Raw genomic sequence first — 23,580 nt, forward strand, 5'->3', positions numbered from 1 at the left:
TTCTGCAACACAAGGTAAGAGTCTTACAGGTTCCATGTGTCCAAAATAAAAAAGTTCTAGAGGTCAGATCAGACCCCCAAATTCATCCATGCTATGCCCCACATCAGCAAACGATGCCCTGGGTGAGCCATCTGTCACCTCCAATGGCTTTGTGTCCCTGTAAGGGACTGACACTCAGCAAACAATCCTGTTTGTAGCTTCAGGAGATGAACTGCAATCAGGAGTTCACTGCTTGGTGCTGTGTTACCTCTACAGTATGAGAAGGGCTGAAAACAATCAGCCTTTCAGCTGGTCAGGTGCTGTGAACAGTCCAACTCTCCTGGAGCAGCAGAGCTGAGTGCAGTCCCATCTGCAGGGGGGTGATGCACTTAATTGGAGCCAAACTGCGTATTTACCAGAGCTCACATATGGATCTCAGGGAGCTTGAGCATTAGCTGATTCCATCTTTCAACACTGCTGAAAGCCAGCTGACACGAGAGAGAATGTTCTGTTCCTTAATGGTGTAGCAAACACTTCAGGCTGACCATCCCAGAACTGCTTTCTCTGCTGGTGTGTTGATTCAACAAGATGGGAACAGGAGGGAAAAGCAGCGGCTCAGCATGAACTATAGTTTGGTAAACAGCACTGGTGGACACAAGAGGAAAGGAAAATCATTCATTTAAAATCTCTTGGATCCCTCGATGTCGAGAAAAACTGCACAAACAGCCTGGCAGGCTTTGAAAAACTCGGATTCTGTCTTTTGTCACCTGCTTAGCAGGTCTTCATCTGATGATGTTACACATTTGGTGAGAGACTCGTTTGGAACTGTTCTATCTGTCACACATCAGGGCTGGAATGTTGGTTCTGAAAGGGCAGTGTGGTGGTTGTGCCCAGCTCTCACCACACTTCCACGGGGAACAGCTCCAGTTGCCAAGCAGTTCTGCTCTCAGATTGACAGCAAGTTTACAGGAGAGGAGACCAAATTCCAGCTCCACTGTGAGTCTCAAAGTACTGCAAACTTCAACCCTAGGAGAACCTTGGAGCTTTAAAACTGATGCTTTCAGAAAGACAAGAACAGGCTCAGCTACAAGGCAGTTTCAGAGCCTTGGCAGATGGCTACTGAAAAGTTGTTCCAGTCAGAAAACTGAGCTGAGCCACGGGGAGACGAAGGAGTTGACACCAAGAGTTAAGTGTGTGGTATTTATTTAGTGTGCAGTCAGCTTGATTTTCAGTCTGCTGTCTATACTCTCCTTGTGACTAAAAATAAACCTCCACGCACAGCAAAGAAAGTCATTTACTGGCACTTGGGCCTGAATTAAGAATTATAAAAGAAGGAAACATTAGTTGCATTTCTGTAAAAAGCACTTAATCAGCAAAGCCGAGTTCCTTTAAAACTTCAGTATGTTTAATTCTCCTTCCTTTTACTAAGCAGTCTTCCCCTTCAAGCCTCAATAATTGTTTCCCAACAAAAGACAGAAATAGTTTTAGAACAACTTTTACTAATGTTTACTGTGGCATATCGTGCTTATAAAATCTTTTTAATATGTAACCATTTAACTTCTGTTGGCAAGATAAATTCACGGGGGTACAGATATTTTGTAAATACCACACTAACTGAGCATCTGAGTCAGAGCAGATTGTAAAAGAAAATGGCCTTTGAAACAAACTCTGGGGTTTGCAGACCACTAAGGTATACGGGGCCAAAATGTTAGGACGGAGCAGAGTTGAGAGTTCAGTGTGTTCTTCATGCTGCAGATGGCAACTCTGTGCCCTGAACTTGTGTGAGGGCATCTCTGAGGTCACCAGCCATCCCTGGGGGAAGTGAGTCAGCAAAAGCGTAAGTGATTTCAACACCTTTGGTATAAATTCCATAGATTAGTAATATGAACTTTACAAAACTTTTGCTAATTTGGGACCTGTAAGACTTTCCACTGAGCGACTAAAAAAAAATTATACACACTGCCACAATATTTTCATTAAAACAGCGTTAAGGACTCGAGCAGGAACAAGATTTTATTTTCCTGCTGCATTTGAAAAACAGTCCCTACCCTAGAAAAGGTTGAGGCAAGACGGTAGCTATTATAAGCTAATTGAATGAAGAACATTAGGAATGAGAATAATTATGTTATTGGGACTGAAATATATTACTATTTATGCCACAGTTCAAAAGATCTAGAAACATGTTTTTTGCAAAGGCAGGTATATCTAAAATACTTGTGTTGGTAAGCAAGACCAGCTGGAAAACACTCACCTCAAGGTGAAAAGAAAGCTAAAAGAGCAGTTTTCTGGGAAAAAAAAATACCAAACAGAAGACCTCTGGTATCTGGTAAGAGAGTAAGGAAAACGTGCGTGGTTTAAACTGGAACATTCTTTAGGAGGAAGCCCAGAAACTTCTATCTGAAGGCTAAAGAGGATGTTTTCTGCCATCAGTAATATAAGAAGTGAAGTTCAGATGTCACTTCATGGCTGTGGCCTGTTAAATGTAACAAACATCTCTTTATATGACTGCAGAATTAGGGTCCAAAATTGCACCCACCCCCTGACAGCAACCTGCACATCATATGCAAACCCAAAATCCACAGTCCTGGAGACTGTTCCCATGGAATTCCAGCCTCATCCCCCACAGGACTCCGTTCTCTGATCAGCACACAGTGGTTCTCTGTTCACCCCAGGTGGACAATGGTGTGACAAAACAGGAGGGTTTATCCCACTGTTCCAGGCAGTCTGTGCATCAAACTCCCACAATTATATCCAGAACAAATTGAGCACAGGTTGGTTGTTCCAGACTTTAAGCACTTTCAAAGGCACCTCAGAGCCTTCTCAGAGCTGCATCCATCAGGGTGCTCTGTTGCAAGTGTTCTCCCTAACCCCAGACCCAAATGCAGAAATGCTGAGCCCTCCAGGCATTTTGCAGACTGTGATTCTCCTGTGGGTCTCTGTGGCTGTAAAACAATGACTGGAATATATCCATTTGTGGATGGAGTTTTCCATCTGGGGCAGGCTGAAAGTGCTAATTCAAACATCCTTCATTTTTCTCTAGCGTTTCAGGACACAACAGGATGAAAATCACTTATATGAAATACCATAAATGTTGAAAGCCAACACATTTTAGATCATTAAATTATGTCTGTAATTTCTCCCTGCTATTATCAGGGAAAAGATATGAGACATGGGGCATTTATATAGTTTTTCTGGGACATTCAATTATATGTGTATGATTTGCATGTTTGTATCTGTTGTTTTACACATCTGAATACCAACATCCAGTCGTCATTTGACTGTTAATCAACTTCTTCCCTCGTGATACAAAATCCAGTTGTCATAAATTGCGCAGGAGGTTTCATAACCTGCTGCAGTGCAACCACAGCGTTGTTCATATTCCAGCACAGCCACCCATATTGCCTGGCCACGCTCCTCTGCTCTGGATTTATGGGAGAAGCAAAAGAATTGGAGCTCGTTGTAAATTTTAGCATGTGTGAAAATAACCTTGCAGAAACATCACTGAGTATTCTGTGGCAGCTGATGTGCAGAAGGAACCCTGAGGGAACAGCTCAGGGAAGACCAAGCACTTCAGCTTGAGTCCAACACACCAAGGTCAGCTCCAGGGGTGGGCTTGGATCATGGCACAGTTTCACCAGGGTAAATACAAATTGCTTGGGCTTCTCTTTTTACTTCAGAATAGGTCCAACATTTATTTAGCCATTTGATCCATTATTATCCTGCTTTTTGAGCGATGAAGTCCAAGCCATTTCCAAGGGAAGTGAAACACAAAATGCCACTCTTTCTGCAGGTGAGCAGAGGTGATTTTCAGTCTCTGAGGGTTGAAGCACTGGTTGTACTGCTCAGAAGAGTCCTGACCAACCAGTTCTGCCCTGTGCCAACCTCTTTAATTCACTCATGTTGTTAATATGATCTTATTACCATCTTCAGAGGAACATATTAATATTAACCAACATTACAGACATTTCTCTCAGTGACCACACTCATGATCAGGGTTAATATGTTTATGTTTTCAATTCTTAACATAACGTAAAAAGTCTTTCTGGATCATCTCCTTTTTTGCACTCAGATTTCTGAAATATATCTTGCTTACAAAGCCCTCACTACTAAATAGTGTTCAAATTCCATTTCATAGACTTGGTTTGTTCCTACAAAGGTCCCTTTAGCTGACACAGCATGTCCACATTGGCCTGATTTGGAATGGTTGTGCCTGACCTGCCATTCCAGGGATCCCTGGTCAGTCACCTGAGCTGTGAAATGGATATTATCCAGCTCTTTCCTGGGTAAACTCCTGGTGAACAACCTCAGATCAGCAGCCCCCCCGGCAGTGAGACCAGCCACTTTTAAAGGAGTGCTGATGATCCCAGCTTTGTGCTGAATCTCATTTTCCTGGCCATGATCAGGAGGTAGGTGTGATAACACAGCCTGGGTCTCTGAGCCCTGAGCTCACTATTGAAACTTTGGTGTCTGTGCAGGACATGCCTCGTGTGGCTCAGGTAGTGAAGGTGCAGAACAGCCAGGTGGAGATCACACATCCTCCCAGCTACTTCAGGTATGTAAAATGCCCTCAAAGCCCACCCAGAGCCTCCTAATCTGACCATTCTTTCCACTCCGACTGTCCCTTACACAGCTTGACAGATGCAAGCAAGATTTCCCTGCTGTTTGCACTTCCTTTTATGAGTTATTTACTTTTATTTTATCTGGAAGCTGGATTTCCAGCACTCCTGTGCTCACAATTTTGATCCAAGGGAATCCAGTGGCCTGCTGTTTGTAGCTTAGTCATTGTTTAAACAAGCCCATAGTTACACACAGGGAACAACTAGCCTAGTTTAGAGTTTAGTCTACCCTCCAGTGACAGAATTATCTCTTTTTTAAGATGATCAGGCCAAAATTTACTGTAGTTACTGCAGTTGCCACAGTAGAACAGGAAAGGCCAAAATAGGTTATAATACTCCTGTAGGAAGCTTAATGATCTTTGAAAGCTGTTTGTCATTCTTTCTTTCAGAGTCCAGTGCAGGATTATGCACTTAAAAATCAGCCCTTGGGTTTCAGGCTTCCCTCTTCCATGCTGGTGACAATCCTTGTCGAGGGGGTCCAGAAACAGATCCCTGATAAACCTTTATCCCAACGTTTCTCATGGCTGAGACACCAGGAGAAGCAGAGCCCAGCAGGTAAATGGGGCAGTGAGAAAAGGGGTTTAACCCACACTCAGGTTCAAAAGGTACAGAGAGGGGTGAGGAACAGAACACAGGAAGGGCAGGGACAAATGAGCCAAAGAACTACACAAAGAAGTACAAGTGAGACACCAAGCCATTATGAGTTGCTCCCTCGGTTTATGACAGGTAATTGTTTGCCTTTGTGCGCTCATAAATGCATTTAAAATAAACAGAACATTTCCTAGTATAGGCCATGGCACTGTTGTTTTTCCTGGTAAAAGTTTTAAGAATACCACCAGAATATTTAGATGCTGACATGTAAAACTCAACAAAAGAGCTACAAGCCTTTTCCTGTTATTAAACAAATGGAAAGTAAATATTCAAGATTGGGATATATTCCGTAAGAGGATGTTCTGGGTCTGCTTGTTTTTCGTTTGTTTTTTTTTAAATTTATTTAAGAACATATATACTTTTGGCAACAAATTGATTTGTTTGGCTTATTTCTGTTCTTAGAATGTGATGATTCAGACCTTTATCTTGATTTCCTTGTTATTTTGTCCTTCTGTCAGCTCTGACACATGAACCTGGACAGCATTTAGGATGAGCTCTGAGACACAGTTCAGGTAACATCTGAAGCCTGGAGGATTGTTTCTGTGCTTAAAGGCAGACAGCACGTTAAAGTACATTCCTGGACAGGGTCTAAATTAAATGGAGTGACACCAGATTTTCATTTTGTTATGTAATAAGAATAACCTATTCTGTTTTCTTAAAAAGAGGTAAAAGTGCTGGAGTCCAATTCAGTTTTAGCTGTTACACTCACATCTATGAGAATTATAAATCACTAGAGCCCAGTTTGCATCTGGTGCTGGAACCTGCCTTCAAATGTTCTGGCACACAGCACTCCCTCAAATCCATTTAACAAACCCAAAATGCCTGGGAAACCAGAAGGAAAACAGTGAAAAAAAAAATCTGCTGGGTTATGCCTAGAAGGGGATTCAGTAATGTTAAATAAGGCCTTCATTTCAGCTCCTTGGAACTCCCGAGTGTTTGAATGAAACAGCTGCTCTCCAACCTCTTATTAATGAATGGGTGTGGAAATCACACAAATGTGCAGTGAAGAGCATCTTCAATAAATAAACCTACAGTTTTATCAGAATTGTGAGCACGAATTTATATGCACAGGAGCATGACTGTGCCTTCCAACACCCATTAGATACTCAGGCAAAGTAGGCAAACATTAGCCATCAATATTTGAAGAGAAATGCAATGAGCAAAGCAATTATTTAACAATTATGGAGGCGGATCTAAAAATGTGAGCCACTGTTTTGAGGATTCTGCACTCACCTGAATGCAAAACAGAGCTATGAACAGAGAAACTAGGGGGGAAAAAAGCTTTTTCCAACTATTTACTCCTGCAAGTTAATACAAAACACAGAATAATTTGAGAAATTATTAGGAAAAGTAAGGTTGTAAACAGGGAGACAGTAATCAATATGTGAAAAGTCTGCCAGCCTCAAAGGACCTGTTTGAGAGTCTAAGTGAAAAGCGGGGTTTGAGTGTTCTGTGCTAGCTTTGGTGCCTTTCCAGGCAGAGGCCCAGGTGCACACTGCCCTGAGATGGAAATCTATCTTGTGTTTCCATCTTCCAGCCGGGCACGGCAATCGTTCTGCTTTTTGCATGGGGCTACTGCGCTCACTGAGGCTTTCATCGAAAATTGCTGAAACACGGACACCTAGTGGAGACAGCCCCCTGCGACAGTGCTGCCAGCTGAAATACAGCTTAAAAGCGGGCTCTTACTGATGGTCTCGTGCAACCTGGAGTTTTGTCCTTGTTTCTCACTGCCTGCCCAGGGCTCAGTCCCGTGAGCTGGAGGTGAGAGTCCAAACCGGGCAGAAGAGAAGCTGCACATCATTTAACAACTCACCCAGGGGGTTGATGAAGCAGGAAAACTAATGACCTACAAAAGAACAAATGTTTCTTCACCAAAAGGGAAATAAATCTGATGCTGGAGCTCGAGGGCTGGGCAAAACTCGGGGGCTGGAAGTGCTCTTAATTGCTCCTGGAATGGCAAGGCCAGACTTTCTGCTTTAGTTTGCATGGGGGGAAGGAAAGAAGTGACTTTAGGAGGGCTGAAAGACTTGATGGAGAGAAAATGAATGTTCACATCATTTTCAAATTCATGTGGTTTGTGACAGAAATTGGGAGCTGCCCAAGAGGACCAGGAGTGACTGTGCCTTGTGAGGTCTGTGAGAGCCCTCGGGCTGTACCTGCTGGGATGGCATGGCATGGCATGGCATGGCATGGCATGGCATGGCACGGCATGGGAAGGCAGCTGGATCAGAGGGTTTGCTACAAGTCTTCATCCACGTGTGTTTAATCTCCAAGAACACAAAAGCAGTGCCCAAGTCTGAAGTAAGAACGCTAACAGCATACTCATATTTAATGTTCCCTTTTCTCATGCTCTTCATTTTCTTTCTGTTCACCTCGGGATTTTTATTATGGGATTCCTTACTGGGTTGATGCTTGGCCAATATTTGTCCGACTTCTCGTTTTTTTGGTCTCCTGTGAAAACCATCTGAAACTAAGCAGAAACTAACCTTGATTTATTTCTTTAATAAACAAAATTAAGATACTGCATATTAATAAAAATGAAAAGTATTCCCTAGTTGTTTGGGGTTTTTTTTTTTAAGTTTCCAAAAACAGTCCCATATCTCTGTCAAAGTTAATGTAACCAGAATTTCCCTGGGAATTTCTGTCAGTCTGGGGAAATTGGAACTGGCTAATGTAAATAAGTAGAGTCCATCTTCCCACTACTGTCCAAATCACCTTGTGAGAAACAAAGGGCTTTATTTTAAAAGGAGAGTGAGCTCATGTTTTTTTCTGTGGACTATAAATAGAATGGGATAAGAAAACTTCACAGGCACATTCTGTCGAAACCAGAGACAGAAATTATTATAATGACAAATCATTACTTGAATTTTATGAGATTTTATGCAAAACCTTTTTTTCTTGGCATGGATTCCAAAATTATCTAAAGACACTACAAGAATAGATCATTATTCTATGATTTTATGACTAACTTGCTTGAAAGTGCTACATGGGCAAAAAGTTTTACAAGCTGACATTTCTGTTTCTTTTAATAAGCCTAAGCATGTAAAATATGTATTTCAAGAGTACCTGGCCTGTATGTTTTGGCTGAGATAGGAACTGGGAATTAACTTCCCAACTCCCTATAAAAGTCCCTAAGCATCCAGGAAACAACCACCTTGGAAAACAAAATCCCCTGCATATGGCAACTTAATTTTATGAAGTAGAAACTCCATAGCATGATAATTGGTTAATATTAGTTGTTAAATATTAGTTAATGTAATATTAAATGGACTCCTACTCTATAAATGGAGTGTTTCATACAAATAATTCCAGATGAACTCTGCAGTGTAACAGTCACTGTGGAAGGACACAAACCACAGAGAGGCTCGGAGCACACAACTGTAAATGTTATGCAGCTTTGAAAGGAAATTACCACGTCTGTGGTCACAGGAACAGTTTAATAAGCCTGGCAGGGAGAGCATGTCTTGCCACTGTAACTGGTTTTCAGCTCTGCTCCTCCACCACTGCTTGAGAAATCCCATAACAAGACAGAGCAGAAGCATTTTTCCTCCTGGAAGGACATTGCCAGCTCACAGGGTTTCCTATGGGTACACTCGTGTCCCAAGTGGGACTGTACTACAGAATAAACATTTCTATCCATATAGCATGGGATTGTGCTATACAATAAGCATTTCTATCCATATAGCATGGAACTGTGCTATACAATAAACATTTCTATCCATACAGCATGGGACTGTGCTATACAATAAACATTTCTATCCATATTGTGCTATACAATAAACATTTCTATCCATATAGCACAGGACTTCCAGGCGTGCCAACATAAACAGAGGGACACAGACACCACTGAAAATCAGGCAGCAAAGGCAGTGTCAGAGCTGAAGGCAAGGCATTTCTAGAACTGAAGGGTTACAGCCATCATGATTTAGAGAGTCATATTAGGCTTGTCAGAAAGCTGACATTGGTTTGGACCTTGATTTAATAACGCAGTGATTCAGCTGAGTTTCAAGAAATAGTAAGCAATTGCAAAGTCTCATTAGAGCAATGAATCAGCCAGAGACAACACAGAACAGTGAAGACTGTACCAGGGATGGAAAGCTGAAGGAGGACTGGACACAGGCTGCAGGTGTTCACCTCTGTAGGGCAGCACCGAGCCCGGATTCTCTGCCGCACTGCAGAGAGCAGCAGGGAGCAGCAGCGCTCCCAGAAGGAAAAACAAACCCTGAAAACTCCAGGAAAGGATCTCCAGGGCTTTTAGTGCAGCCCCCTGTCTCGATGGAGGATTAACTTAATTTGTAGTGTTTCTGGAAGATGTTTGTCTAAGCTGCTCTTAAAATTCCCAGTGATGGGCATGATAGACCCCTCAGTGTCATCCTCACCTCACAGGCACAATATTATTTTGCAGTGTGACCCCTTTGCCCCTTCTGTATCCCAGTGGTCATGCAGAACAATGCATGTCCCCCTCGCTGCAATGGTCTCTTTTGCCCATTTTACCATCTCTAGACTGAGTCATTTCAGGCTTTCCTCACAGATCACTCTGCCCTTGGCTCCTGGCAGCAGTGTGATATTCCTGCCTCTCTGTGATTCACTCTGACCTTGAGGGTTGCTGTTCAGAGCCTCTCATTTAGGTGCTGCCCAAACGCTGGCTCATCATAACAAGAGAGCTGCAGACATTTGTGGAAGTGTCTGTACAATTATCGATATTCTGAAAGAAATATGGTGTGACTCATCCAGGGGAGCTTGTCCTTCAGACAGCAAGTGCTGGCTGCAGCAGTCTGGGCTTATCATCAGAAATGGGAGCAGATCTTGGGTTGAAGGGACAGGGGTGTGATTAGTTAATTGAGTGACTGGCCTGTGCTGGGGTCCCTCTCAAGGCTGCTCAGAGATAAGGAGATGTGAAGGAAAACCTGCAGCTCTTTGTGTTTTGTCTCCTTCTTGCTGCAATGCACATCTGGGGGCAATGTCTGCACGAGGAGAAAACACAGATATATCCAGCACAGATAAACCCCGCTGCCATTGAAACGAGGGCTCGATTTGACGAAGTTAGAAGCAATTTTGAATCAGTAAGAGCTCTGATGCTGATTCAAAGAAATCCTTGAAGTCTATGTAAAGCACACTTTTATTATGGCCGGGGAGACACAGGGGGGTTGCCCCACCCCGTGCAGTCCACCGAGTAAAGGAACACAACAGCTTTTTATACATTTGAAGGAGTGAGTTTCAAAACTATTTATCACATACACTCTTTACAAAGTCTGCCTTATCTAAACAGACATTTAGTTACCTAACTCCTATTCTTACTACTGTAGAGTAGTTACATAAGGTTTTATCATTTAAACAGCTTAGGTTTCCCCCACCCCTCTTCTGTCTCCCTTGCAATACTCCATGCTAGAAGTCCTTCCTGCCTTCCCTGACAATCCCTTTTGTTTAGGTAAGCTAGCTTTATCTTAATTGCCCACAGTTTGAGCATCAACCTTCTTTCGAGCAGTTACAATTTTGTGAAGTCACATTTAACATCATAGGTAAATTATACCAATATAACAAAATTTTTATTGTATTTTAACTCGCCTTTATTTCAGTGCTGGCTTTCATCTTGTTACCTGGAACATTTTAACACGGGGCATTTTAATGGTACAGCTCTAAGAACGAGTCTGAAGTTATCAAAGTGTTTCTCTGTACTTTGGTGGCAGGAATACAACAGGCCCCTCTGCGGTTTTGCTTCAACACTTTATGTATGAACCAGCATTCAAAATAAATTAACATCTTGAGCTGGCATAGAAAGGGAACCTCTGTAGGCACCAGCTGTAAGAACACAAGAGAGCGGTCGTGCCGTAGGGGTTTGATGGCCAAAAGGCTCAAGCTGTGAACCATAACAGAAGGAGGGGATGTCTGCCCCGAAAAAAAAAAAAAAAAACCACCAAAAACCTGGCGTTGCACTCAGGAACCTGCTTTTATAACGGCACGAGCAGGTCCTCCTCCCTTGGGCAAGCCAGGGTTATGTTGTCCCGGGTTGCCACAGCCGGTGTCAGGGAGCCGAACCCCGGACAACCCCGGCCGCGGGACCCCGCCTGGAGCAGCTCGACGCCCCTGTCCAGGGGCGTCGACCTGCTCCAGGCGGAGTCTCGCGGTCGGGCTCGCCCACCCCTCACGGCTGGACTCCCTCCCCGTCCCCTCAGCGGGGCCGAGGCCCACCCGCCCATCATGGCGGCGCCCCCCTCCCTGTCCCCTCAGAGGGCTGCGCTCGGTGCGCATGCGCGGGTGGGCGGGGCCGGCGGATCGTGGCGCGGCGGGGCCGGTGCGTGAGGGGAGAGGGGGAGGCGGGAATGGGATGGGGGAATGGGAGATCCTTTCTCTGGGATTCTCTGGGATTCCCTGGGATTCCCATCCCGCTGCGGCACCGCCCTCAGCCGGGGGAATGTGCGGGTTGTGGGGGGGGACCCCACGGGTACCGTCCGGAGCGGCCGCGGTCCTGCCCAGACACCCCCCCCCCCCCGCACAGTCCCACCCTGTCCCCTCAGAGCGCTCCCTCCCTCAGACTCCTCAGGACAGGCTTTACTCAAGCGCTTTAATGTGCATTCAGTCTGTGTTCAGTAAATTTGTGTGCTGTGGTTTCTGCTCGTTCCTCTCCTTTGCTCCCGGAGCGCTCGCAACATACAAGGAACTCACAGTTTTATGTGCTGAAGTTTTCCTTTGTAATCTCTTTCCTCTGTGGCCTTTAAGGAACCTACAAGTTGGCAAATGCGTGAAGATACGTGCACAAATTTATACATTTATTAATATATAATTTTTTAATAAATTTATTTTTCTATATTTATATTAAAATATTTTTATAAATTTATTTTTCTATATTTTTATAAAAATTTATTTATATATGAATTTAATTTTATATAAATTTTTATATATATTTATTTCTATATAAATTTATATATTTATATATAAATTCATTTATATACAAATTATTAAAGTTTATAAATACGAATTTGTGCATAATATACAGGTGTACGCTTATAATTTTTTTTTTTTTAATTATAAGTCTTTCATTGGGAAGTTCTCTTCATAAACTTTTGGCTGAGAACCATCCCAGCCTGGTCTAGGGGGACAGATGAACAGAGAACACCAGTGCATCAGTACCTGTGTTTGTGTGGTGAAAGAGTTTCAGGATTAAACTTGTATTATGGTGGAGGATTCATTGATAATTTGTTGTTGCCAAGGGGATGTTGCTGAAATATAGAAAAACACTAAACCTAAACACTGAATCTTTTCTTTCCACTTTTTAGGAGGAAACATTAACATCAGGAAATGGCAGAAGCAGCTTTTCACCCCCCAAGAAGGAAGAGAAGAGTTTTTGAGTCCTACGAGGGTCCCTTCCCTGTGGATGTGGGTGGGAAGGATTTCAGAATGTGCCAGGCTGAAATCATCAACAACCACGTGATTGTGAGGAACCCGGAGGACATTGAACAGCTCTATAACAAGGTGCTGCACCCTCTTTGCACAGCATTTTTAGTGTTTTAATGCAGGTAAAGCGTAGTACTGCTTAAAATCTGCTGCCTTTATGTTTTCCTGCACCTTCAGCCTCGTGTGATTCTTCGTATCTCCCTTCTCTCCTGAAATCAGTACAAAACCTATATTCTGGGTCAAATGTGAATAGTGTTTCTTATATTGAAGCGAGTTTTTTGAATGAATTGACATTGTGACCTAAAAGACAACTGCAAAGCCTTCATGTTTGTTCATGTCTCCTTTCAACATTTTATGTAACTTCTCAGAAGTTACTTTCTTATGTTTAAAGCCCAGGAGGTTGGAATATTAACATTTTATAAAGGCTTCTGTAATTATTTTAGCATCAGAGTGATTTATTCCTGTGTAAAATAAGCTACATTACTCCTTTCATGCCTGAGCACCGTTTCAGCACCCTTCTTGTGCAGTGGTATCTGTTTGGTTTCCATTGTCACAGCACCAGGACACAGGCGGTGTCTCCTGTGTTTGTTTCCAGATGCCTATTTGGAGGTGTTGCCTGACAAATCTTTAGGATTGAGGAGAAGGCCAGAAAAAGCCCAGTTAAACCAGCACACCTGGTTAGATCTCTGAGTGCAGGACCTCATACTGACCACTTACCAGCAGATAAACAAGTTCCAGGCAAAGCTTAAATGCTGCTGAATTGTAGATGTGTTTCAGCTGACCTTGGCAGTCCACATATTGCAATTTGGAAATAAATTCATCTCTTTGTTAAGAGATAATGAGGATATTTTTCCTTTCTGTTGCAGGGCTATTTTGGGAAAGGAATCCTTTCAAGAAGTCGGCCGGTGTTCAGCATTTCAGACCCCCTGCTGGTTGCTAAGTGGCAAGGTAAATGTCCTCTGAAGGTTCTTCCACTGTGTCCGATGGAGGATCTGTCTCCCCTCTCAGTGCTTGGGGAATGCCTGGGAAACACCCAGGAAGGGGAAATGTGCCACAGCTCCTCATTGCATTGTCCTTGCCTTCCCGGGGTGTTCCTTAGGAAGTCTGTAATAAAGGGATCCTTGGACTTCTCTTCACATAACTCTCCAGTTTTTCTTGGCTTTAATCTATATGTTTTAGTGTCCATGGAATCACGAGGGAAGGATATGTGAGTTTTTTAATCTGCTTGTGGCCAATTACACCCAGCCTGCTCTTGGTTGTTTATATTGTCGTTCTTTGCTCATCTTTCAGTTAAGTCTCAATCGACATCACTGGATTTTATCATATCCCCTCATCATTGTCTTTTTATGGGCTGGAGAAAAAAGGTGTATTTAACTGTTCCCTTGTGCAGGCTGTTAGCTCTGCACCTTTCCTGGTTCTGCTGGGTCCTTGAACACAAGTGGGACCAAAATGGCTTTGAAGGATGGGGGTAATTGTCAGGCTGCAGATCAGCCCAGTGACCAAACCCACACAAAAACGTCTGGATATTGATGAAACAATGTATGGTTTATCTTTGTACAGGTGTCAACACAAACATGCCTATAATTACATCTCAAAAGTAAGTTAATTTGTTTTAACTTATTCTTGGTGCTTTGAGGAAACATATTATTCTGGTTTATATTTTTTTCTTTCTGGTTTTCGGGTTGTTGGCTGTATAACTGATGATTTGCTTCTATTTCTTTTCTCATTATTTCATTTATAAATCACATTACAAGAACTGGAAATAGAGTAGAGGATAATCAGTGGGGGTTTTCGTGTAATCTTGCAGGTATTGATTGCTGAATAGAGGCCAAGACTGAGTGCATGCATAGTAGGGTGGGTGATTAATCATAATAATCATAATAAACTTGTTTCTCAGCTGAGGAGGAGAAAAACAAGTTTCTGGGGCAGACTCTTTAAAACAGCTTCCATTTCCTTAAGGAATTGCTATAGCCTAGACTGAAGCAGCTCTTGAATTTTTATAATGCACTAATATTTTACTTTTTTAATACAAATTATCAATTAACATTACTGGTTTCTAAGCTTAGCAAAACAGTGTTGGACCACATTTTCATTTTGCTTAAGCAACTTAAATTTGAAAATTATGCTCCTTCAGTCCTCAGTTTTAGATAAGAAAACCAGTATCAATATTACTACTGTGCTAGTGCTCACAGAAATACGTGCCAGCTTTATGTGCCAGCAGTGGCTGAGCATCAGTGAAAGTGGGATTATCTTGGTGCACAAAAGGCTTCGTGAGCTGTTCCAGTAGAGATCTGAAGTGCAGATTACGTGGTCGTTAATCACAGGAGCACGGGGAGTCTCTTTTCTGTGACAAAAGGGACAGCACTGAATGATTCAGCTTTGTTATGAGGCTTCCCAGGGACTTGTGTTTGTGTTGACACAGGAAAGTTGCATTTAATGCTTTTTGTAGTTCTTCATTACCTGGTATGGAATTGCTGCCTCAGGATTTTGTTCAGGGAAGTGAAGAATATTGTCCTAGAGTTGTCCAGGTTTGAGGAAGGACAGATGCCCTCAGATCCCTGCAGATGCACAGAGGGAAGATTTGTGTCTTTAACTGCATATTAATGATATTTTCCAGGAGAAATAATAACAGAAAGGGCACTAAAAAATGTATCATAATTGAGAAATATTAGACATATTTACAGCTTTCAGCCACTGTCTCACTGATAGGGTTCTTGTTATTTCTCAGGGATATAACTCTGAGGTTTTTGGTTAAAAAAGGTAGCTTCTGCTTAAGATTTTTACCCTGGTGTTCTTGCTATGTCACTGCTTTTTGAAAGGTACTTAGAACAGAGTTTTGAAGCTGCTGCTCTCAGTTATCTGTAAACAGATGAAGTGGGTGAGAGCTCTGCATGCTAAGTCTTATTGCATATTTTAATCCTTCAAGCTCTGGTACCAGGATGTTTTTTTGGGGGATTCAGGTTTAGGGCTCCCATGGGAGAAGGGACGTTTTGCCTGGTGAGGTTTTTTGCTTCTTGAAACTCCACAGTCCCTTGTGCTGCAGGCCCCAGCAGTGGTGTTTGGGCCACACAAATTTAAGGGGCAAAACCCGAGGAGGGGAAGAATCCTGATGTTCAGTGGTGTCACCTCCAGACCCCCAAAATCTGGAGCCCCATTGCGTTGGGCACACTTGTGTTTGCACAGCAGTTGTTAGGGTGTGTTCAGCTTTGTTTGTGAACTGTGCTGGATGCTCTGCTTTGAAGGTCCCTGGTTCAAAATGTGAATTAAAGGATGCAATGCCCTGCAAGTTCTCCTGTCTCCTGTTCCCCAGGTACCAGCGCCGTGTTCAGTGGGCCAGGAGTGTTCTGCAAGAGCAAGGCTTCGATGACTGCTCAGTTACCCAGATCCTCGAAAATTACACCAAACCTCTGGAGCCGACGGAGCCTGGAGCTGAACAAACTGTGAATAACAGGATGGGCCCAAATACAGAAAACACTGAACCTTCCAGCCAGTCTGGTGCAGATCCTGGCAGTGCAGGAGCCCTGAGTGCTGAGGATCAGAATGGGGGCTCCGGGAAAGCCTGTTTGGAAGGAGGTGCAGGGCTGAGCCCTGTGTGTGGCTGTGAGCAGCAGGAACAAGGTGACTCCAGAGGGCTGCAGGAAGGGTCCTGCCAGAAGGGTGGTGCTGCTGTGCTCGGTGGCTGTGAGGGCAAGCAGAGCCCTGAGCAGAGGGCTGGGCAGGGGGGCGAGGCAAAGCAAAATGCTCCAGAATATGTGTTGGTGCAAGAGGAAGAAGAAGGGAGCTCATGTCCTGAAGATGACTCTGCCTGTTTACAAGGAAATGTAAGGAAAAAGAGTATCCCGATCTTTTAGAAAATCTCTAGCATCAGTGCTGTTTTCAGAATTCAGTGTTTTTTCCAGTTAAAAGTTTTAATAATACAGTAATTTTTTTCTCTTATAGCTTGTCAAAAAGGAGAAACTGGTGTGCAGAAAAAATCCATTTAGGATTTTTGAATATTTACAGCTCAGTTTGGAAGAGGTATGTTCCAAGTACAAGTTGGTTTGCTTTTAAGCTGAAAAAGTAGACATTAGTCTATGTTACAGCATAATTTAATACCTGTTTCTAAAGTACAGGGCTCTCCTTTGTCTCCTAAGGATTTGGATTGTCTTAGTCATTAAACTTGTTTTTAATAACCTGCAGGAATTACAGGATATGGTTAAAAATATTTAAGGTCCAATCCCATTTGCTTTAGATGAATAATCCCACTGGCAGAGAGACCAGTGGGATTTAAGTATAGAAATACCAGGAATATGACATTTATATAAATCCTGTTTCAGTTGTGCTGCCTCTAAATATATTAGATGTGACACCAGGCCCCCAGGAACGTGCAGCACAGGCAGAGATGGTTTGTAGTTCACAGATTTTTCTGTGTCTGTTGAAATGTAAAGGTCATGAACACAAGTCTTGTGACATGAGGACTCTTGTACAAAGTTAATTTGAGCTTTTGTTCTTGCATGAAACATAAGCCACAGGAAGAAACTAGATATTACTTAAACTTACTCTGTTTACTTTTCCAGGCTTTTTTCTTGGTCTATGCTCTGGGATGTTTAAGTGTTTATTATGGTGAGGTAAGAGATTGGATTAATTTTGGGTTACTGGGGATACCATTAGTCTGGATACAGTTTGGTGTGAAATTTTTACTTAATATGGCAGTAATTTATGCTGTGAATTCTGGAGGAGGAAATACCAAACAGAGTAATTGGGAAGTTCTTCTCGTGGATAATGGTATTTCTGTTTAGGAAAGACTGGTCTGAAAGTTTTCAGTTTAGCAAGACAAACATAATTAAGCAGAGGAAGGTTTTTTGTTATAGTTTAGGCAGGAAACATGGGAAGGGCAAATAAGGGAGAAGCAATCTAGTGAATAGTCTTACCTGAGCTGGCAACACTCCTTGGAGTTTTGAGCATTAATCTCCAAGTAATGTCCTGGCAAAATAACTGAAACCCGGGCTTCTAGTTTGAGGTTGATCAGCCTTTCCTTTAAACGAGGGCCTTGTGGGACTGTTGGTGAAGTGCTAAAAAGGCCCACTAAGCAGAGCAGCAGGTTTGTAGCAGCCTTGTTCTCTGAGGCTCCGTGTGTCCCTGGGGCAGTGCCCGCACTGCGGGTCTGGCTGTGCCGGTGTCGGTGTGTGCCTTGCAGCCCCCGTGCCCTGTGTGTGCCCTGCAGGAGCCCCTGAGCATCCTGAAGCTGTGGCAGGTGTTCAGCGAGGTGAAGCCCGATTTCAAGACCACCTACATGGCCTATCACTATTTCCGTAGCCGGGGCTGGGTGCCCAAGGTGGGGCTCAAGTACGGGACCGACCTGCGTGAGTACCTCCTGGAACATCTGCACTCCTCGGGCAGGGCAGGGCTGCGGTGCCACGGAGGAGCTCGGGCACTGCAGCAGCCTTTGCTGCTTGCCCTTGGCAAAAGCTGGTTTGGGCTGGCTGTGGGTTGGCAGTAAAGTTGGGGTGTGGGGGGAAAATCCCATCCCACAGTCAGGAGCTGAAGAGGCAGCTTCAGAGGCCTGTTGTTTGCCTTCACGAGGTTAATAATTCCTGCAGGATTCCACTGGAATTCCCTTCCCAAGTGCCTCCATCCCCTTCTAAACACACCCTCTGCAGTGTGACAGTCCCTAGAATAACAGGTTGGAATCCAGATCCAAATTCACAAAGTCCGTGGATCTCATTCATCCCAGTTAACAGAAGCTGGACTTATGCTGAACTTACTGCTAAGACTGTTTCTCTGGGTGGTTTTTCTTGGGGCTTTTTTTGAGTAGAGGGAGAAGGGACTTGTTTCTTTGTTAATGGTTGGGGTTTTAATTTTACAGAAATGTGTCCAGAATCCCTTGCTAAGTAGTTCAAGAACTACATTTAGCTCATGTCCACACAAGCAGTACAGTAAAGCCTGTCATTAGAGGAGAATGTGCATTAAGGGAGGTATTTTTTAAAAGTCCTGGTTGTCAGGAATGAAGTCCTTTTCCTGACAGGGAAAGCTGTGTAAGAAAAGCTCTGCTAGTTAAAGAAAGTCCCCTCTTACAGTCCTCTCACAGTTATCAGACTAAGGTGTTTCTCTTCCATTTCAGTGCTGTATCGAAAAGGCCCCCCCTTCTATCATGCCAGGTTTGACATTCGTGTTTCTGTCAAATTTCTTTGTTTCAACCTAAATTTCTTTCACACATTCTCACTGCTTAAGTACATGTTCATCAGTCAAGATATATTTCTGGATGTATTCATATTGGGAATGTGAAAATCCTTTTAGCAGGGATACTAAATGACATAATTTAATTGAATTTAACTAACAGACATTAAAAATTAGAGGCTGCAGCGAGCATATTGAACACTTTTCTGACAAATGCACTCAGGAAAGTAACTTGATTTATAAGTAAATAAGTAAAACTGACTTTGGAAAATATATGGTATAGATAACTCATGTAATTTGGGAGAAGAAATTTTAAAGGGATCATAATTGTCTGTGTTCATTAGCTAGTGAGGTAAAATAAATTGGTTAAATATGTCAGCTTGGCATTCATAAGAGAATGCTCCAGACATCAGGGTGGGGAGGGCAGGTGGCAATTCCCACCTTCATTGTTTCTTCTCTTTTCCTTGTAGAAAGAGACTGAAGTGTCACAGTTTGCTGCCTCCACGCTGGCATATTGTTTAACACCAGTTTTTAGCCTCTAGTTCTTAAGTTGTCTTGCTAAAATGGTAATTTGTCTCAGTGGGCTGTGCTGTGTGCTCTGCTGTGCAGTTACTCTGTCCTGGCTGAACTGGTGGATGATGATTTCCAGGGATCTCTGCGCAGACCTCTCAGCTGGATGTCCCTGTCTGGGCTCAACAGGACAACTGCTAATGCTTCCAAGGTCAGTGTTTAAAACTGCTTTAACGTGACAAATGGACAGGTGAGCTCCCAGGAGCAGGAGTGAGGCTGGGAAGAGAATCCTTCTGCTCAACAACATGTTGAGTTGCCAGTGGGGAAACAAGTTTCTTTGGTCAATATCCTGGTGAATGCTGTGAGGCTTATTAAAGTTCAGTGCTTGAAGGAGTGTTAAAAGCTGTGTGAGGAACAAAAGGAAGACCTGAGGGCACTTGTTTCCTGATACCACTTGTGTTTTTAAAACCCCCTCCATCTACCAGGATTTCGTTTTGAACAGAGCAGCTTGTTTTCCTCTGTGCTAGAGCTTCAAGCCCGGTGCTTCCATAATCCCTCTGAATCCCTGGGTGTGTTTGCTGCTTGCCAACAGGAGCTGATGCTCTGCTATTTGATTAAACCCTCTGACATGACTGCAGAGGAGATGTCGAGCCCAGAGTGTATGAAGAGGATCAAAGTCCAGGTGAGTGGTTCTGCTCTCTGTGCCAGGGGTGGCTTTGCCATGGAGCAGCTGCACAGCTCCTTGGGAGAGCTGTCCCTGCCTCTTTGCCTTCATTTGGAGTTTTTCAAGCACAGCTGCAATAAAATAATTAGATTGCTTCATGCCCCAGGGCATGAGATGTGCATTGCAGGCTCTCTAAAAACTTCACATCTTCTGATCTAAAGTTGAATGTTGCTGTTAGTGTCAATGGAAGCATTTGCATGTGGAAATGGGGGTGCCTGTGGAAAATGTAAGGTTAATATATGTTCAAAAATGGAGGGAGAAGTACATGTGAGACCAGCTCATGTCAGGAAGAAATGCAGTCAGCTACTAAAATTTCTCAGTGGTCACATAATATTCATCAATTTTAGAGACCTAATTCCCATCCCTCACTGGTCGCCTGTAGCTTTGGGTTTTTTTCCATAACAATCCCGGTTTATTTCAGGAGCTGATTGTCAGTCGTTGGGTTTCTTCCCGTGAGCGCAGTGAGCAAGATGAAGCCTGACTGACTGCACAGGAAAAACTCGCTTTTTTAAACCCACTTGGTGTTTTTTCCCTGATCCCACGATGACCCATTGCCTCAGAACAGCTCCTGTCAACACACACAGCTGGTTTGTGTCAGTGCTGTTTGAAGTGAGGTGTGTCGTGTGTAAATGTTGTACTGGAAAACATCACTGAGCTACAGTGATGCTCGTGAGGGGGAGGAAAAATTCAAGCTGTGTTCCAGTTCAAAACAGAAAATGAAAATAAAACATGAAAGTATAAAACGAGTGGTGGCTACGCTGCAGCAATTAGTAACGTTTAACTTTTTCAATATTAATATTTGTTGCTATTTTAAATGCTAATATTAAATCATTTTTACTTCCCTGGCAGGTGCAGGCATTAGTGCTGAATGGGCACTGTGATCTGGCTCCTGAATGTCTGCCAAGTGCCTGAGCAATGAGGGATGGGACAGTTTCTTGGGAATACCTGTTCAGAGTTGGGACTTGTAAGGCTCAGCACAGGGTCCTGCATTCCTTCAGAAATGAGGGCTTAAACCTGACAGTCCTCAGATTGAATGGTTAAAGCCCATCAGTAATTACAGTGAATCAAATAACCTTTGATCAAATAGCCACTGATACTCTTATCAGTGGTAATGTTCCTCAACCAAAACCTGACTTCATAGCCTTGAGGAAACGGCACGCATTTGGATTTGGGGAGAGATTTGGTTATTGTAATATTGATTATTGTAACATGTTGTGGTTGGGTGCCTGCACCCTGGGATTCAGTGCCTTGTTTGCACAATCAAAGCTCAGAACTGAGGAACTCTTCCCAGAATGTGCAGGGATTTTAGTGAATTCTGTGGGTTAAGCACCCAACAGCAAAGGGAGATGTTGGGCACCTTTCTCCATCTGGGTAAGATGTTTTTCTTCCCTTCAAAGTGCCAGCCAGATGCCCAGCCCAGCTGAGGCCCTCCCTTCCCTTGAGGATGAGTTACTGTGCAGAAAATAACACAGCATTGCCCAGCCAGTGAGAGGAACTCAGTGCCTCTAGCTTGGCAGGTGTGAGTCCCACATTCAGCGCTGCTTTTGTCCCTTTTACCCAGAACCTACAACACTTTATACGTTTATTTTTGTTCCTGTTGCACTGGGAGCTCTCTCTGTCCTGGCCTGTCGTGTCATAAAGCAGATGAGGATTAACTGCAGTTTGGATGGAGTGAGGAACAGGACAGTGCTGAGCTTTGCTACAATAGTGCCTGCTGTTTTCTAACTTTTTTTCTTACAAGATTTAATCAGCTGGGATGCAGGTTGCTAATGCTGATGTTTACTATTGCTAAGCCACATTAGGAAAACAAACCAACCACGCAACCCAGCAGGTGCTGAGCTGCTTTCAAGCAGAGCCAGGAGGTTTCAGTATCAACTGTGCTGCATTTTAAGTCTTGCTGCTTCACTCAGGCTTTTGAATTCCATCTGGGCTTCCCTGCTTCACCCTGCTGTTCAGGTTTGGTGAGAACACATCTGCTACAAGTGAGGACACAGCAGAGCTGGTGACAATGACACTCTGCTGTTTTCACTCCCTGTGAAAGGGGTTCGGGACCTGGTAAAAATCGTGTCACCTCCACCTGTTCCCACCAGACACAACCCCACAGTCATGTTTATTTGGGCACTTCAGACTGTAGAGCCATGTCATGAATGCAGGAAACTACAGACAGCTCAAGGTGGCAGATCTTCCTCTTTGCTTTCATTTAATCTGACTCCCACTGGAAGGATGGCAAATGAAATGTTAATTGCACAGAAGCTTTTCCAAGCTGAACAGGTGTGGAGGTGTTGGGTGTAGGGTCAAGGTGTTTTATTTCAAGCTGCAGAGGACTGTACTTCATGTTTCAGTGCAGGTGGATCAAATAACTCAGTTGTATCATTTGCCACTGTATTTGTCATTCAGCAAATAACACACAGGACTTAAATGCAGTGAGGATTCTGCCTCAAACAGCACAGCAGGATTTCTTTGAGCCAGATCCTGGCTGAGGGATTGTGCTGTGCTCTGGGAGGGGGTGGACAGGTCTCCAGGAGCAGCAGGACACTGCATTTCGAGCTGGGTGTCTCTGCTTGTGCTGTGGGTGTTTCCAAGGAGCTGTAACTTCGAGTTTGGCAAGAAATGGAAGAACATGGAAGGCGTGTGTAGTGTGGTGGTGGTGGTGGTGTGTGCAGTGTGGTGATGGTGGTGTGTGCAGCTGCAGAGCACAGGAGGATGGGGTTCATGGGGTCTGTGAGTACAAAGGTGTAAACAAACTCCAAACATTCATGAACACTCCTCCATCTCTGACATAACAGGACTTGCAGCTGGACCAAAACCAGCTTGCTTCATAAAAATTAGAAGGGAAAAAAGCTGAAATTATTCTCTTAAACTAGAATGTAAGTAAAGGGAAATTGCACATAGTTAGGGACTGCCCAGTTTTGCCCTCAGCATACATTCTGTGTAATGCACAACAGGTAAAAGTGCTGTTGGAGGAACTGTCATTTTAACTCAAATTTTTAAGTTCTGTAGTTTTAACTCCAAGATAAATTCTGAGGAGTCTGTTGCTTAATACAACTACTAACAGATAAGACACTAAATTATCTCTTAATACCAAGCATCTGCCTTGATCTGAAGAATAAATGTGCAAAATGTAAACTGAAAACTGAATATATCTGGCAAAGAGGCTGGATTTCTTTGTTGTTATATTTATTAGTAATCAGAGGAAAATCACTTTGCACGTAGTGAATCTACATTTGAATTTCAGCAGTACACAAGCACATATTCCCTTTTTTCATTCAGTAATCAAATGTGACAGGAAAAAACCATTTTGGTTTGCTAGGGCTGAAGATATCACAGTTCATTTGCTAAAACCCTTTATTTACACAGCAGTCTTGATTTCTGGGATGAAGTGTGTTTGCAGAGCACCCAGGGAATGTAAATAAGAAAACATGTTTGCATAGGAATAGTTATCACAGAGACTCTCTGTAGTGTGAACATCATACATCTGTTACTTCACTCCAATGCACAGGGTCAGTATCCTTCAGATTAAAATTAACTGTTTTTAACTAATGACATCCTGCC

The 23,580-nt window shown here is 43.3% G+C and overlaps 1 protein-coding gene and 1 long non-coding RNA gene across 5 annotated transcripts; both read left to right on the forward strand.

Annotated features, from left to right (window-relative positions):
* The first annotated feature begins 3,718 nt into the window (after nt 1-3,718).
* LOC114059229 lies at nt 3,719-5,759 on the forward strand. The gene is made up of 3 exons (XR_003571618.1): nt 3,719-3,769; nt 4,455-4,531; nt 5,705-5,759. It is a non-coding gene; the product is annotated as an uncharacterized LOC114059229 (long non-coding RNA).
* A 5,740-nt stretch (nt 5,760-11,499) lies between these two features.
* TSEN2 (tRNA splicing endonuclease subunit 2) lies at nt 11,500-20,771 on the forward strand. 4 transcript variants are annotated; one of them, XM_027887422.1, is made up of 12 exons: nt 11,500-11,538; nt 12,521-12,716; nt 13,505-13,586; nt 14,199-14,235; nt 15,949-16,459; nt 16,578-16,655; nt 17,195-17,245; nt 17,842-17,980; nt 18,739-18,775; nt 19,404-19,515; nt 19,897-19,986; nt 20,450-20,771. In XM_027887422.1, the coding sequence occupies exons 2-12, from the start codon at nt 12,543-12,545 to the stop codon at nt 20,507-20,509; spliced, it is 1,371 nt and encodes a 456-aa protein (XP_027743223.1). In that variant the 5' UTR covers nt 11,500-11,538; nt 12,521-12,542; the 3' UTR covers nt 20,510-20,771. The 4 variants fall into 4 exon arrangements, 3 of the variants coding, with proteins under 3 accessions (XP_027743223.1, XP_027743225.1, XP_027743224.1); XM_027887424.1 differs by having other exon boundaries at nt 16,578-16,598; XM_027887423.1 differs by lacking the exon at nt 11,500-11,538 and adding an exon at nt 12,277-12,395.
* The last annotated feature ends 2,809 nt before the right edge of the window (nt 20,772-23,580 follow it).

The sequence above is a fragment of the Empidonax traillii genome, unplaced genomic scaffold, assembly GCF_003031625.1.
Source record: "Empidonax traillii isolate 1590-97213 ecotype Southwest subspecies unplaced genomic scaffold, ASM303162v1 scaffold209:size809316, whole genome shotgun sequence".
NCBI lineage: Eukaryota > Metazoa > Chordata > Aves > Passeriformes > Tyrannidae > Empidonax > Empidonax traillii.

Coding starts and splice junctions, on each gene's coding strand:
- TSEN2 (XM_027887422.1), top strand. CDS start 12,543: ATGGCAGAAGCAGCTTTTCACCCCCCAAGAAGGAAGAGAAGAGTTTTT. Junction 13,587..14,198: donor GCTGGTTGCTAAGTGGCAAG/GTAAATGTCCTC, acceptor ATCTTTGTACAG/GTGTCAACACAAACATGCCT. Junction 17,246..17,841: donor TAAGTGTTTATTATGGTGAG/GTAAGAGATTGG, acceptor TGTGCCCTGCAG/GAGCCCCTGAGCATCCTGAA.